This window comes from Eptesicus fuscus, chromosome 17, assembly GCF_027574615.1.
Source record: "Eptesicus fuscus isolate TK198812 chromosome 17, DD_ASM_mEF_20220401, whole genome shotgun sequence".
Taxonomy (NCBI): Eukaryota; Metazoa; Chordata; class Mammalia; order Chiroptera; family Vespertilionidae; genus Eptesicus; species Eptesicus fuscus.
In genome coordinates this window covers 2,210,123-2,225,092 of record NC_072489.1, presented here as the reverse complement: position 1 = coordinate 2,225,092, position 14,970 = coordinate 2,210,123, and the positions used below count along the sequence as shown (strand labels likewise).

The window sequence follows — 14,970 nt, the reverse complement described above, 5'->3', positions numbered from 1 at the left end:
AATTAAGATTAAATCTTAATCTTAACAATTATCCTCTTAGCCCCTACTGGTGTGGCTCAGTTGGTTGAGTTTGTCCCAGGCACCAAAATGCTGCAAGTTTGACTCCCTGTCAGGGCACATGGCTGGGTTGTGGGCTGGATCCCCAATAGAGGGTGTATAGAGGCAGCCAATCGATGTTATTATCCTGTCACATAGATGTTTCTCTTTCCTCTTCCTCGCTCTCTTAAGATCAGTAATGAAAACATTAAAATAAAACTTCATAAAATTTTTGTAAAAAATTACCCTCTTAAATTGATTTTATAAAATTAAAAAGTGATAGTTAAGTATTTTTTCATCCTCAATGGTGAAAATTTAATTTATCTTTTAAGATAGCAGGACCAGTAATGACTAGAGGTCCTCAAGGAGTTGATAGCCTCTACTGTGAGAGACACAAGAAGTAGGTTAGCTTTGCTATAATTAAGTCATTACCTGACAAGGGTTTTGTGAAGTGGATTGACTGCTGAGTGAGAAAGAGTATGTGAAAGCCTCTGGGTTACAGGAGCTATATTTATTTGTATTTGACTAGATATAGTTTTTCTGTATCCGTTCACTTCTTAAATAAAGCTTTTGTCCTGTTAGGGTCATAGAGAAAGTGTCATGGTAAATTAGAATTCTAATCGTATTCTCCCACATAGGTTTTCTCATAGTCATACTTGAGACTACCCATCTTTTTGCTTTATTTGGCCTAAAAATAGTTTTGCTAGATTTGAATCACTCTTATCTTTAAAACTAGAATTATATAGGAGTAGTCTCTAAGGGTTCACTCCTGACTCACCCACTGCAATAAAATAAAATAAAATAAAATAAATAAAATAAAATAAAATAAAATAAAATAAAATAAAGGTATTGTCAGAATTATTAATTTTGTCTTGAATCTCTTCTGGAGAACTGATGATTGCAGGAACCTTGCTAGTTTCTGAGAGCTGACTGGATAATAAGCTTTAAAGTTGTTCTCTGGGAGGGTGGCGTGGGGGTGATAAGTAACAATGTCTGCTAACCTTGATAGCAAATTATCTTAATCTGCAATTGAACATCTGTGGCTGGAGTTTACATCTTGGGATATGTAATTTTTTCAACTTTAAAATGAGAAACCATTAGGCTCCCTTTCAAAAACGTCAGGTTGATATCAAAAATTAAATTAGAGACCATTTTAAATTAGAGACCATTTGAGTTGAAATTTGAGTCTTCATATAATTATACAGGAGTAGCAAACATTTTAAAATTTTGGCCTGGAGAAAAGTCTATTTTTGTGTTCTTTTTTAAGCTTGAAAATAAAAATTTATAGCTATCTGGGAATTCATCTGATCTTTTGGTTAGGTTTGTGTGAAGACCCCCCCCCCCCCAAATCATTTAAGTACATTGTATTTGGTCATTTTGTATCTTTTGCCAAAGATAGTAATCCTTTAAAAATTTTATTTTATTTTTAAAATATATTTTATTGATTTTTTACAGAGAGGAAGGGAGAGGGAGAGTTAGAAACATCAATCAGCTGCCTCCTTCACACCCCCTACTGGAGATGTGCCCACAACCAAGGTACATGCCCTTGACCGGAATCGAACCTGGGACCCTTGAGTCCACAGGCCGACACTCTATCCACTGAGTTAAACCGGCTAGGGCTAAAAAATTTATTTTTAAATGTATCTTTGTAGATGTAAGTGGGCCTTCTTTGAAGCCCAACATGATTGTGTCCTTAAATTCTAGGAAAATGTTTAAGATAGATACCACTTGATATTGTGTGTGTGTTTAAACTAGATCATACCAATGTCAGTGTTCATAGATATCCAGCAGTTACTCTGTAAAAGAATTGATTTTGCCATTTATACAAAGTAAAAACTGGAGCAAGTAGGTTTCTGAATTTTTTCTTGATGGTGGGGGTGGGACAAGTGACAAGTAGGGTGAGAATGGGAGAATGAGATAATATTTTTGGCAGTATTTTATTAACCGTGTGGTGCTTTTATTCCTTTATTGTTTTTGCCCCTCTCCCCTCCCCACCAAATGTCCATAGATTGTTTGGTAGATAATTTGAAATCTTAGAAAGCTAGATAGTTTTGATTACCATTTCAGAAAACTTGGATTTTACAGAGGACTTGCCTGGTGTTCCTGAAAGTGTGAAGAAGCCCCCAAGTAAACAAGGAGATAAATCAAAGGAAAATACCAGAAAGATTTTTAGTGGCCCCAAACGGGTAAGTAAAGCATTATCAGTGACTCGCATTATTTTTATTAGAGGGCTCAACTCTTAATATTTTTATTTGAAAAATACTAACAAACATTAAGGCAATTAAATTTTCTTGCAAAAAATAAATGTAAGTCATTTTTTTAAAAAAGTAACCATTTTTTCAATAAACATATAATATGTTTATTATATACAAATATACAATTTAGTGACATTAAATACATTCACAATGTTGTGTAACCCAAAACATTTTAATCATCTCCAACAAAAACTCTGTACACATTAAACAATAACTCATGACTCTTCCTTTACTCCTTCCAGTCCTAGTAAATGCTATTCTACTTTCTGTTTCTACTAGAGGCCCAGTGCACGAAATTCTTGCACTGGGGCGGGGGGGGGGGGGTTGTCCCTCTGCCCAGCCTGCACCCTCTCCAATCTGGGACTCCTAGGGGGATGTCCGACTGCTGGATGTCCCTGTGGGATTGGGCCTAAACCGGCAGTCGGACATCCCTCTCACAATGGCTCGCAACCGCTCACCTGCCTGCTTGCCTGATTGCCCCTAACTGCTTCTGCCTGCCAGCCTGATCACCCCTAACCACTCCCCTGCCAGCCTGATCGATGCCTAACTGCCCTCCCCTGCAGGCCTGGTCACCCCAACTGTCCTCCCCTGCCAGCCTGGTCGCCCCCAACTGTCCTCCCCTGCAGTCCTGATCCCCCACAACTGTCCTCCCCTACAGGCCCGGTCGCCCCCAACTCCCCTCCTCTGCTGGCCCAATCACCCCTACCTGCCCTCCCCTGCTTGCCTGATTGCCCACAACTGCCCTCCCCTGCCGGCCATCTTGTGTCGGCCATCTTGTAACCACACGGGGCGGCCATCTTGTGCGAGGTTGTGATGGTCAATTTGCATATTACCTCTTTTATTATATAGGATGGACTTGCCTATTGTAGTTATCTCGTGTAAGTGAGTTATTTCATTATGTATAATCTTGTCAAGGTCCATCCATGTTGTAGCCTATATCAAAATTTCATTCCTTTTTATAGCTGAACTAGAGGCCCGATGCACGAAGATTCGTGCGAGAATGGGCCTTCCTTCCCCTGGCTGTCGGCACCACCTTTGCTCTGGCCGGAGCAGCCTTTCCGCCTTCCCACGCTGCCCAGAGGCCTGGAGCGGCTGTGGGGGTGCGGAATGCCTGCACCATCGCCATGGTGATGATGCAAGCGTTCCACCCTGCCCCCAGCTGCTCGACGCCTGTGTATGCAAATTAACCTGCCATCTTTGTTGGGTTAATTTGCATGCTCCTGATTGGCTGGTGGGTGTCATGAAGGTACAGTCAATTTGCACCTTACTCTTTTATTAGTGTAGATAACATCCCATTGTTTAGCCATTCATCTGTTGGTGAACACTTGGGTTGTTTTTACCTTTTGGCTATTTGAGTCCCTGTTTTTAATTCTTTTGGATTTGTCCTTGGAGTAGAATTTTGGGGACATATGGTAGATCTTTGTTGAACTGTCCCAACTGTTTTCCACCTTGGCTGTACCATTTACACTCCTAACAGCAATGCACAAGGGTTCTAATTTCTTCACATCATCACCAGCACACCTTTTCTGAGTTTTGTTTTGTTTTTAATACATTTTTATTGATTTGTGAGAGGGGGTGGGAGAGAGAAACATCAGTGAGAGAAACAGCAATTGGCTGGCTCCTGCACGCCCCCTACTGGTGATCCAGCCTGAAAACTGGACATGTGCCCTGACCAGGAATCAAAATGGTGACATCTTGGTGCATGGATTGATGCTTAACCACTGAGCAACACCAGCTGGACCTGAGATTTTTTTTATAATAACTATTCTAAAGGCTGTGAAATGGTATCTGCTTGTGGTTTGTTTGGCTAACTAGTGATATTGAGCCTCTTTTCATGTACTTACTGGCCATTTCTGTATCTGTTTTGGAGAAATGTCTATGCAGGTACTTTGCTTATTTTTGAATTGAGTTGTTTGTTTTTATTGTTGAGGAGTCCTTTATATATTCTTGATATTAACCCCTTATTAGATATATAATTTTTCACATAGATTCCCCCATCCTGTGAATTCTCTCTTTACTCACTTGATAGTGTGCTTAAATGTACAAAGTTATTTCAGCAAACTCCAATTTATTTTTTCTTATCTGTGCTTTTAGTGTCATATCCAAGAAATCACTGCCAAATTGAATGTCATGTAGCTTTTCAACTGTTCTAAGAGTTTTATAGTTTTAAATCTTACATTGAAGTCTTTGATTCATTTTGAGTTAATTTGTGTATATGGTGTAAGTTAAGGGTCCAACTTCATTCTTAATGCATTATGTAAGTCATTTTAATGTAGTTCAGCATAAATTTTGAGAATAATTTGCTTGGCTTTGCCTTTTTATTAAAAACTAGAGGCCCAGTGCACGAATGGACCTTTTACATGGGTGGGGTCCCTCGGCCTGGCTAGCGATCGGGGCCAATCAGGGCTGGCCAGGGGAGGGACCGCGGGAGGTTGGCTGAGCACACATCATAGTGACCAGTTGACTGGTTGTTTGGTCGACCGGTTGTTTGGTCAACTGGTTGTAACGGTTGCTTAGGCTTTTATATATACAGGTTTCTTTACTTAAATAGCTTGTTAGAGTGGTAAATGTATTTGTTACTGAAAATCAGTTTGAAATTGTCTAATCTTTGTAGATTGGCCAATTTTAAGCAACTAAAGAATGAGTGTGTCTGTTTTTTTATGGCTTCATTTTATTTTTTTCTTTTACCTCTGTAAAGAGCTGGGAATCTTGTCAAAGTAATTGTGCTATACTCCAGGTGCCCAACTCCCACAAGAAATAAAAAGGTGCTTAAAGTTAATTTCAGCAGAGCTAACTTGCCAGGGGCCAGGGTAGTGTAGTGTAAAGACCATAGTCATTAATGCTTAGGTGAGGTTTTTGGTTTATTAAAAGTTGTATATGGCATGTATTGATTTCCAGAGAAACAGTTAAATCCTTTTTTTAGTCTTAGGACTACTTTACAATCTTAAAAAAATTATTGAGAATCCCAAAGAGCTTTTGATTATATGTTATATCAATATTTATCAAATTAGAGACGTGAAATATTTCAAAAATACTTACTAGTATGTCACTTTAAAGTAACAATAACCTGCCCTGGCTGGTGTGGCTCAGTTGGTTGAGTGTTGTCCCATGCACAGAAAGGTCTCTTGTTCAATTCCCAGTCAAGGCACATGCCCAGGTTACAGGTACGGTCCCCGATTGGGGTTCATGTGGGAGGCAACCAATCTATGTTAGTTGATCACAGCAGTGTTTCTCTACCTCCCCCTCCCCCTCTCCCTCTCCTACCTGCTCTAAAATTAAAAATAACAACAACCCATTACATGTTAACAATATTTTTATGAAATAAATATTCTTTAAAAAATAGTGAGTAGAATAACATTGTTTTCCATTTTTTGCAACTTTCTTTAACGTTTGGCTTAATAGGCCCTAACCGGGTAGCTTAGTTAGAGCATCGTCCTGATATGCCAAGTTTTCAGGTTTGATTCCGGTCAGAGCACATACAAGAATCAGCCAAAGAATGCATAAATAAGTGGAACAACAAATTGATGTTACCTCCCTCTTCCTCTCCCTTCCTTTTCTCTAAACACAAAAAAAATAAGAAAGAAAAAGAAAATAATAGTTTGGCTTAATAAAAAGATAGCTGAATTCTCATATCCCCTGAATTAAGTATATTTCATTATGTTGTTTTGGTTGAAGTATATGAAGAAATTCAGCCTTACACAGCTATGTGGTATTTTCAATAGATTTTTCCACATAATTGTAAACTCAACAAATGGGAGTTTATTACAGACTAAAGGCCCAGTGCATGAAAGTCATGCACTGGGAGAGGGGGGTCCCTAGTCCGGGACCCCTCAGGGGATGTCCAACTGCTGGTTTGTGGCTGGATGGCCTTTTGCTGCTGCACAGCCTGCTGCTTGAACTTCAGCAGCCGCTGCACATGCACGGGTTGGGTCATCGCGGTCTGTCCTGTGAACACCATTGAGTGGGTGAGTCAAGCGTGGAGGCAGGCTCACTCTGAGTTCCCTGTGCTTCCCTGAGTCACTGAGTTGTTCAGACTGACTGCCTTTTACAGAGAACGGCACTTTGATCAGGCCTAAGCTGGCAGTCGGACATCCCTCTTGCAACCCAGGACTCCTTGGGGGATGTAACAGTGTGCCAAGTGGCAGACGGCCAGGGAAGAGCCGAATCGGGGCCGGGCACCCATGCTGCTCACGCTCATCCCAGCCCGTTACGCCTGCTGCCGCTTGATAGTGCTGCCATGGAGTCAGGAGAGGCTCCCACTGTGGCAGCTGCGCTCACCAGCTGTGAGCCTGGCTTCTGGCTGAGGGCGCTCCCCTGGTGAGAGTGAACCGACCACTAGGGGGCAACTCCTGCAATGAACGTCTGCCCCTTGGTGGTCAGTGCACATCATAAAGACCAGTCGTTCTAGTCGTTCCGCCGTAATGGTCGCTTAGGCTTTTATATCTATAGATTAGTTGCAGCTTGAAATCTAACACCATTCTAATGACCTTTCCAAGCTGTTACATTAAAATCTATTTATTTGTCTTGCACTTTGAATGGACCTTTTACATATGCCTGCTTTGTAACATCATACATTTGTCATTTGGAAAATTCTAGTTACACTGATTCATGCAAAAGGGCTCACACCTCATTATACAGTATCAAAATATCACAATACTATCACTGCCAAACTCATCTGAAAAGCCTTTAGGTATTGGGAAGCTATCAAGTTCACAGTGGTAGATAAAAAAGTTCTCCAGGATTTTAGTTTTTGCTTAAAAGTTGAAATTTTTTGTTGGTAGAAATGACTTTAAGAAAAATGACTGACGGTGAGGGGGGCCCACTTTGTTCATTTTTGAAAAAAATGATCTGCCTAATACTCAAATCTATGTAAGTGTAGTTTGTCAGTCTTTCAAGTAAGGAGTAGTATTCCAGGAAAAAAAGTGGCTAGTTTATCTGGCAATTTGAGCAGTAATGTTTTCTCTTTAACACAACAGATACTTTTGTATACAGCAGAAGTGTTGAATCATACTTATGTTGTCACACAGCATATTAGAGCCTTCGAGGGTTGTGATATGATAAAATTAATAATTTTTCATCTTTCATCAAGGGCTTTTTCTAATGTGAAACTGTCATTTTTTAACTGTGAAGTATGTGGCAGTGAAGAATATGACTACTTAATACCCTTTGGCATCCCTACCCTGGTATGTGGTAAGGCACCAGCTTTGCCCACCATTGCTTTTACTATCTGTACAAATGTCAACATTGTGAAAAAGGCAAATTAACATTATTATTGTGAAAATGGTTTTGGTTTTGTAGACACTCTGAAAGTTTTGTGGATCCTGATTTATAACATTCTACTTTATTTTCCTCACTCTCAACCTTTTATTATGAATAAGTTAAAATATATAGAAAGCGTGAAAGAGCAGTGCAATGAATACCCATACCTCTCTATCTAGATTGATTTTCAGTTAACATTTTTACATAATTGCACACATATGGCTCCTCTCTCTCCGTGTGTGTGTGTGTTTGTGTGTGTGTGTGTATGTGTGTATGTATGTATGATAGTATACTTTTCTTAAGAAAAAGAACAGTCTCATACCTAACTGGTGATATGATTATAGTACTTTTTAGTCTTGAGCACTCTCCTCATCTTTTAAAAATTTCTCATGGAACTGATTTTTTTAAGGGCCCAGGATATTTGTCTTGTAGAATGTTCCATATTCAGAATTTATGTGATTATCTACACTAATAGAATCCTAGGTGGTTCTCGCGCCCTCACGCAACGCCGTCACGTCATCACAAGATGGCTGCCACAAAGTTGGCCAGCAGGGGAGGGCAGTTAGGGGCAGTCGGGTTGGCAGGTGAGGGCAGTTGGGGTCGATCAGACCAGCAGGGGAGGGCAGTTGGGGGTGATCGGGCCAGCAGGGGAGGGCAGTTAGGGGCAATCGGGTTGGCAGGTGAGGGCAGTTGGGGTCGATCAGACCAGCAGGGGAGGGCAGTTGGGGGCGATTGGGCCGGCAGGGGAGCGATCGAACTGGCAGAATTTATGTGATTAGGCAGAAGCGGTTAGGGGCAATCAGGCAGGCAGGGGAGCGGTTAGGAGCCAGCAGTCCCGGATTGTGAGAGGGATGTCCGACTGCTGGTTGAGGCCCGATCCTGCAAGGACGTCGGACATCCCCCTAGGGGTCCCAGATTAGAGAGGGTGCAGGCCGGGCTGAGGGACACCCCCTGCCTACCCCCCTCCTCCCCCCCTGCACACAAATTTTGTGGACTGTGCTTCTAGTCCTATATAATAAAAGCTTAATATGCAAATCGACCGAATGGTGGAATGACTGGTCACTATGATGCGCACTGACCACTAGGGGGCAGATGCTCAACGCAGGAGCTGTCCCCTGGTAGTCAGTGCGCTCCCAGAAGCCGGGCTCACGGCTGGCGAGCGCAGTGGTGGTAGTGGAAGCCTCTCCTGCCTCCGTGGCAGCGCTAAGGAGCAGTGAGCAAGCGGGCGGTAATAAGCGAGGGGTTCCAGACTGTGAGAGGGCGGGGGCCGGGCTGAGGGGCCCCGCACCCCCGCCCCAGTGCACAAATTTCATGGGCCTCTAGTTTCCTGATGATGTCATGTAAGCTGTTACACCATTAAAGTAATACAGTGTCAGAGAACACTAGAAGCTAAGTCTGATAAGCTTGATTAGGTTCAGGTTAAACATAATTTGGCAAGAATGCTTCAAAGTGATATTGTATATGTTGCTTCACATCAGAAACTACACAACACATTGCTATTCTACTCTTATTATTGCCTTGACCACCTAGTGAAGGTTGTGATCACCAGCTTTCTCCAAAATATAGGTACATTTTTCCTTTTACAATTTAATTTGTCAGTAAGCTTCTGGGTGCTGCTCTGCTACCGTGTGAATATCCTTCTCCCACTGTTCAATTTAGCAGCCATTGTTGATTTTTGCCTGTATCATTTATTACACTGACAGTTGGAGAATGGAGTTTTCTAATTGCTATTTCTTCCACATTTAATGACTTGAATTCTATAAAAAATAATTCTCTCCCTTCCCCCCACCCACTCGATCACTATAGACTCGATAATTTTTACTTAGTAAATATGTTTACAATAGATTTAGCTAGTATGAACCATTTCCAGCTATCTCTTGTGTCCTTTTGATATAACCCCATCATCTTTGAGCACTTCCCTTGCTTTCTGCACATAAGATTACCCAGATTCATCTTGTACTTTACCTGTTTCAATCATGGAATCATCCATTTAATCAAGGGTCCTTGTGTTTTTTATGTGGATTAGTACTTAGACACCAGATCTGAGTGCTGGGTGTATTCATTGCTTATAGGCTCTTTCACTGAACAGAGCTATGGAATATGTTGAAAAATAAGCTAAGATTATTATAATATCAATATTACATTGAAGAATAAAAATTTCTTTCCAGTTCTTTTTGTCTTTCTATTATTTCACTTAAGGATGAAGTAATAGTGATGTGTTTGTTCCAAAGATTTGAACTAATTTTATCATGTATACTTATGTTAATTCAATAATCATTTGAGTTCATTTGTACTTATTTATCTTAAGTTTTTTAACTTCGTTTTAAACTTAATATTGGAGTTTTTTGTGTGTTTTTTTTCTACTAAATGGCATAGAAGGCAGCAGTGTACATGTACTTGACCTGATTTTGAAGGAATCTCTCTGGCCTAAAGTAAATCAGGTCATGCAACCTATTAAGCAGAAGACCTATTTATTGTTGATAGATAATGTCAGAAGAAATAGTGCTTATTTATAAAACCAAAAGAGCTGTGGGATTGAATTCATTGGAAGATGTAATGTGGGTAAAACCCTGTCTTAAAACAATAGTGCCAAACAACATTTTATTCTCTGAAGAGGCTTGCTTTATTAAAGGTTTTAATTTCCTTTTAAACCTCCAACTGAAATGTTTTTTCAAGACCCTTTTCATTTTAAGTGGAATTATATCTGAATTTTAAATTTTAGATGGACCAGTAAGCTCTAAAAATGAAATTTTGCTCCTTAGTGTTATAGTTATTTAATAAGAAGGAATTAAAAATATTTTAGACCCCAGGGAAGTTATGTATCTTTATGGAAATATGTAGGCAAGGAATGTAGAAGCCTACTTCAGGAAGAGTGCAGTATAAAATCCCTAGCGCTTATAAGAAATAGGTCATCCATTTGCCTTCAAGACATTAAAAGACTACTTAAAAGGTGTTAAAAAGAAGAGAACATTGAGAAACAGAAATAAGGGGAAATTGTACCTTTTGACTTAAATTTTTTATTTTTTAGAAAGAGGGCAAGAGAGGGATAGAGAGATAGAAAGAAACATTCATGAGAGGGGAACATCATCAGTTGGCTGCCTCTTGCACGCCCCCTACTCGGGATCAAGCCCGCAATCCCAGCATGTGCCCTGACTGGGAATCAGCTGTGTGGTTCCTGGGTCTGTGCTCAACCACTGAGCCACACGGCTGGGCCCTTTTGATTTTTGAAGAGTGTAAAGGAATAGAGGAAATAAATGGGATCCAGTTTTAAGCATTAAGTTAGATGGCATAAATTAATATGGTGGAAATGATAGATTTGTTTTATATATAAGAAATTAGCTTAATTTCCCAAGGAATTTTTATGTAAGCTATCTCCCAAATCTAAGTGGGTGTAGAAAATATTCTCAGCAGTTGTTCCAGTTCTCTATTACAGTAGAAACACCATCAGGGAGCTGATAGGTCAGTGGGAATATCTGGGTCTTTAAGACACTAATGACTTCATTTTTTCATGGTAAAGAGGTAGCCCGTCCTTATAGTGGCAGGAGCTTCCTTCCCTACCTATCAGGCTTACCCTCAACACTGGAGATGTTGTGAAGTGTGGCCCTGGCCTCTACCCACTAAGTGCTAGTAGCAACATCCCTCCCCCCCTTTTTGTTTCAACCAAAAAGTCTTCTGGGGGTCAAAATGGAAGCCCCTCCCATCTAGGGGTTATGAATGACTTGAGAGTAAGTTGCAGACTTGATGCCTATTTCTCCTAAATACTGTACGGTAGTTTGTACTTTGTAAACACAGTATCTCAGTATCTCAGTATACCCATCAAAATCCAGAAGTTAATAACAATACAGTAATACAGTCTAATCCACAGATGTCAAATTTCATCAACTGTCTCAATAGTGACCTTTATAGCAAAATAATATCCTAAAGAGCCCAGGATCCAGTCCAGAATCATGTGTATTTAGTTGTCACAAGTCCCTACTCTCCTTCAATCTGGAGCATACACTTTTGTTTCTATATATGTTTAGAACCATGAGTTCAATATGATACCTCCATTTCTAGTTCAGCCACACATATTTTATTCTAACCTTTCCACGTTCCACATTTTGCTTTGCCAACAGTGAGAAATCTGGTTCCCATTATGCTCACCATGTTTACGTATTTGCTCAATCCTCACATATATAACCAATTTCCTGACCACACAGGCCATCTTCTTAGCTTTAGTGCACTAGCCAAGAGTTCCCTCTTCCCACCTCCTCATGTTAGAAAACATTACCTTTCTAAGCATGCCCGGTGTGAGGATTTTCTCCCAACACCTCACTGGGGGGGTTGTTCATTACAGTATTGAGGACTGGCTAGGAACACATGAGGCAGAAAGATGAGGGTGAAGAAAACTTCTGATAAGAACATAGTTGAAATGATTACTCAGAAAAGTCACTTGCTGGGGAGAAAAGTGAAAAGTTTGAGAGATTAGGTTGGGACATACCTGGATATAATTACATGTTTCTACATACAGTTTTATTGGTAATTTGGCAATTTTAATGCTTTAAAAAATACCGTCCTCTTTCTGATCACTGGCTACAGTTTCTCTGTATTCTGTTATTTGCAGTTGCCATATATGTGCTGATCTACTTAGGTCATTTCTTCTGTCTGCCCTGCTTTTCGTTTAATTTCTAGCTTTTCGTTCAGCTGCTGTGTCTGCCCTCTTTATAAGGCATTACTTGTATAATCATCCTAACTAATCTTTACTGTTTGAAGGAGGGTTATATTTTACATGGGACTTTGGCCATCTTATTTTGTCAGTTAAGACTGCTGCTGGGTCATAGATGAAACTAACCATAATGTCAATCTTAGTTTCAGTTCTCAAATATATTGTATCTTCACTTTCATAATTTCCCTGTGATTTAATGCTGGGCCTGTCTGGCACTATCTTTTGTTTGACTCTCAAAGGAACATTCTGGACTTTATTTTTTTTTCTTCCCTTCTGTCATGCAGTATGACACTGGATAGTGTGTTCCTGGATAATTAAAATTTGATTGTTAATGTAACATAATTACAGATTTAGTTGTATTAAAAAATTGCATAAAGCTGAGGTTTTAAGTGTAGCTTTATAGTTTATAAACTCATTTTTTGTTTGTTTTATAAAATGAGTTTATAGAGATTGTCAACTTAAAAACAGAATCTTACAGTTTAAGAGATTTTAAAGGGTAAGTAGTCCCTCTTCCCACCCAAGAACAGATGTTTCCTCGTAGTATCCTTCTCTAGCAGTTAGGATTCACACTCATGAAGCACCTAATTTTTCTGTGAAATTGTTCTACTGCCCTAGCTGGTTTGGCTCAGTGGATAGAGTGTTGGCCTGTGGACTGAGGGGCCCGGGGTTCAATTCCGGTTAAGGGCACATGCCCAGGTTGTGGGCTTGATCCCCAGTGGGGGGCGTGCAGGAGGCGGCCGATCAATGATTTTCTCTCAACATTGATGTTTTTATCTCTCTCTCCCCTCTCCCTTCTTCTCTGAAATCAATAAAAAAGAAAAACTTAAAAAAAATTGTTCTGTATCTGGGGATTTACTGTCCATCTGGAATCTAGTCATCAAGATGGCAGTGTGAGATTCACTGTATTCTCACATACTAGATAGAAACCTAAAACATGGATGTGAAGTTGGAGGAAAAGAGACTCTAGCCATTGGTTTGCTGATGATAATATTGGCCAAAGTGTAAAAGTAAAAAGCCACAGCTCCCCATTTATAACTCCTAGTTGGGTGATCCAAAGAATTGTTGAAACTGAGCATGTTCTGGCAGAGTCTGGGTAGGAAGAGGGTTCATTTTAGTTGGCTGTTTTTTGTCATTGTTTTTACTTAACATACTAGTGACCCGGTGCATGAAATTTGTGCATATTAAAAGGGGATTAATTAGAGGAAATAATTTATTTTATTTTATTTTTTTTAAAATATATTTTATTGATTTTTTACAGAGAGGAAGGGAGAAGGATAGAGTTAGAAACATCAATGAGAGAGAAACATCGATCAGCTGCCTCCTGCACACCCCCCACTGGGGATGTGCCCGCAACCAAGGTACATGCCCTTGACCGGAATCGAACCTGGGACCCTTCAGTCCACAGGCCGACGCTCTATCCACTGAGCCAAACCGGTTTTGGCCTAGAGGAAATAATTTAATATTGCTATTTGCCCTTTCTCTATAATAGAAGTGTCAGAAATGAAAGAAAATTAGTAAAATGTATATGAAAACCTTCCTCCTGTCAGAGTTTGGGGCACACCACGGGACCCAGAGTCAAGTCCCTGCCCACCCACATGCACCTCAAAATCGAGTGAGACCCAGACCCGGCCAGCACCTCCCGCATTGGGCTAGATCCAGACCCGGCCATTCCCACCCTTGTCAAGCCCTGCCGGGCAGGGGGTGTAGCCTCAGGTCCCCTGGCCCAGCGCCAGGATGGAGGGCGTGGCCTGAGATCCCCCAGCCCAGACCGGGGCGGAGGGCGTGCCTTGAGGTCCTCCATAAAGCCCCACCAGGTGGGGGACATGGCCTGAGATCCTCCCCTGTCAAGCCCAGCACCGGGAGGGGGGCGCAGCCTCAGGTCCCCCATCAAGCCCCGCTGGCAGGGGCGTGGCCCGAGTTCCTCCAGCCCTGCACTGGGGGTGCACCTTGAGATTCCCCGTCAAGCTCCTCTGGGTGGGGGACATGGCCTGAGGTCCCCCGTCAAGCCCAGCCAGGCAGGGGGGCGCAGCCTCAGGTACCCTGGCCTGGCGCTGGGGCAGGGGGCGCGGCCTGAGGTCCCCTATCGAGCCCTGCCAGGTGGGGGGTGCAGTCTGAGGTCCCCCGGCCTGGTGCTGGGGCGGGGGAGCAGCCTGAGGTCCCCTAGCCCAGCACCAGGACAGGAAGGGCACCTTGAGGTCCCCTGTCAAGCCCTACTGGGTGGGGGGCGTGGCCTGAGATCCCCTGTCAAGCCCTGCTGGGTGAGGGGCATGGCCTGAGGTCCCCTGTCAAGCCCCACAGGGGTGGGGGAGGGCGTAGCCTCAGGTCCCTGCTGATTGCTCGTTAAGGCTCCTTATGGGAACTTGGCCTCAGCTGTGGGTGCAGCCATCTTTGTGACAGAGTGATGGTCAATTAGCATATTCCCTCTTTATTAGATAGGATATTACATGCCTTTCACTGTACCAGGTGCTGGGGATACAAAAAGGAATAGATAATTGTCTTAAAAAGGGTGTCTGGTGAAGTAGAATATTTTTCCTCTATGAAAATGTTTGAGTAGTCTTAGTATTTCCATAGTGTGTTTGTTCCAAAGCAGAAGCATCCATCTTCTTTTTATATACATAGCATTCAAATTAAGTATTAAGCCAGGTACTTAAATCATTGATCTGTATTACCTAGAGACTTAGGAAAATGTATATTATTCATTCTATATAGTCTAAA

The 14,970-nt window shown here is 41.6% G+C and overlaps 1 protein-coding gene across 2 annotated transcripts in view; it reads left to right on the top strand.

Moving 5' to 3' along the window:
- WAPL (WAPL cohesin release factor) overlaps positions 1-14,970 on the top strand; it is a 108,451-nt gene that overhangs the window by 29,623 nt on the left and 63,858 nt on the right. Inside the window, exon 4 of one of the 2 annotated variants that reach the window (XM_008149063.3) lies at positions 2,122-2,222. In XM_008149063.3, the coding sequence (XP_008147285.1) occupies positions 2,122-2,222 (101 nt within the window). Of the gene's footprint in view, positions 1-2,103; positions 2,223-14,970 lie in introns of both variants that reach the window. The other variant, XM_028156814.2, reaches the window with a different exon arrangement.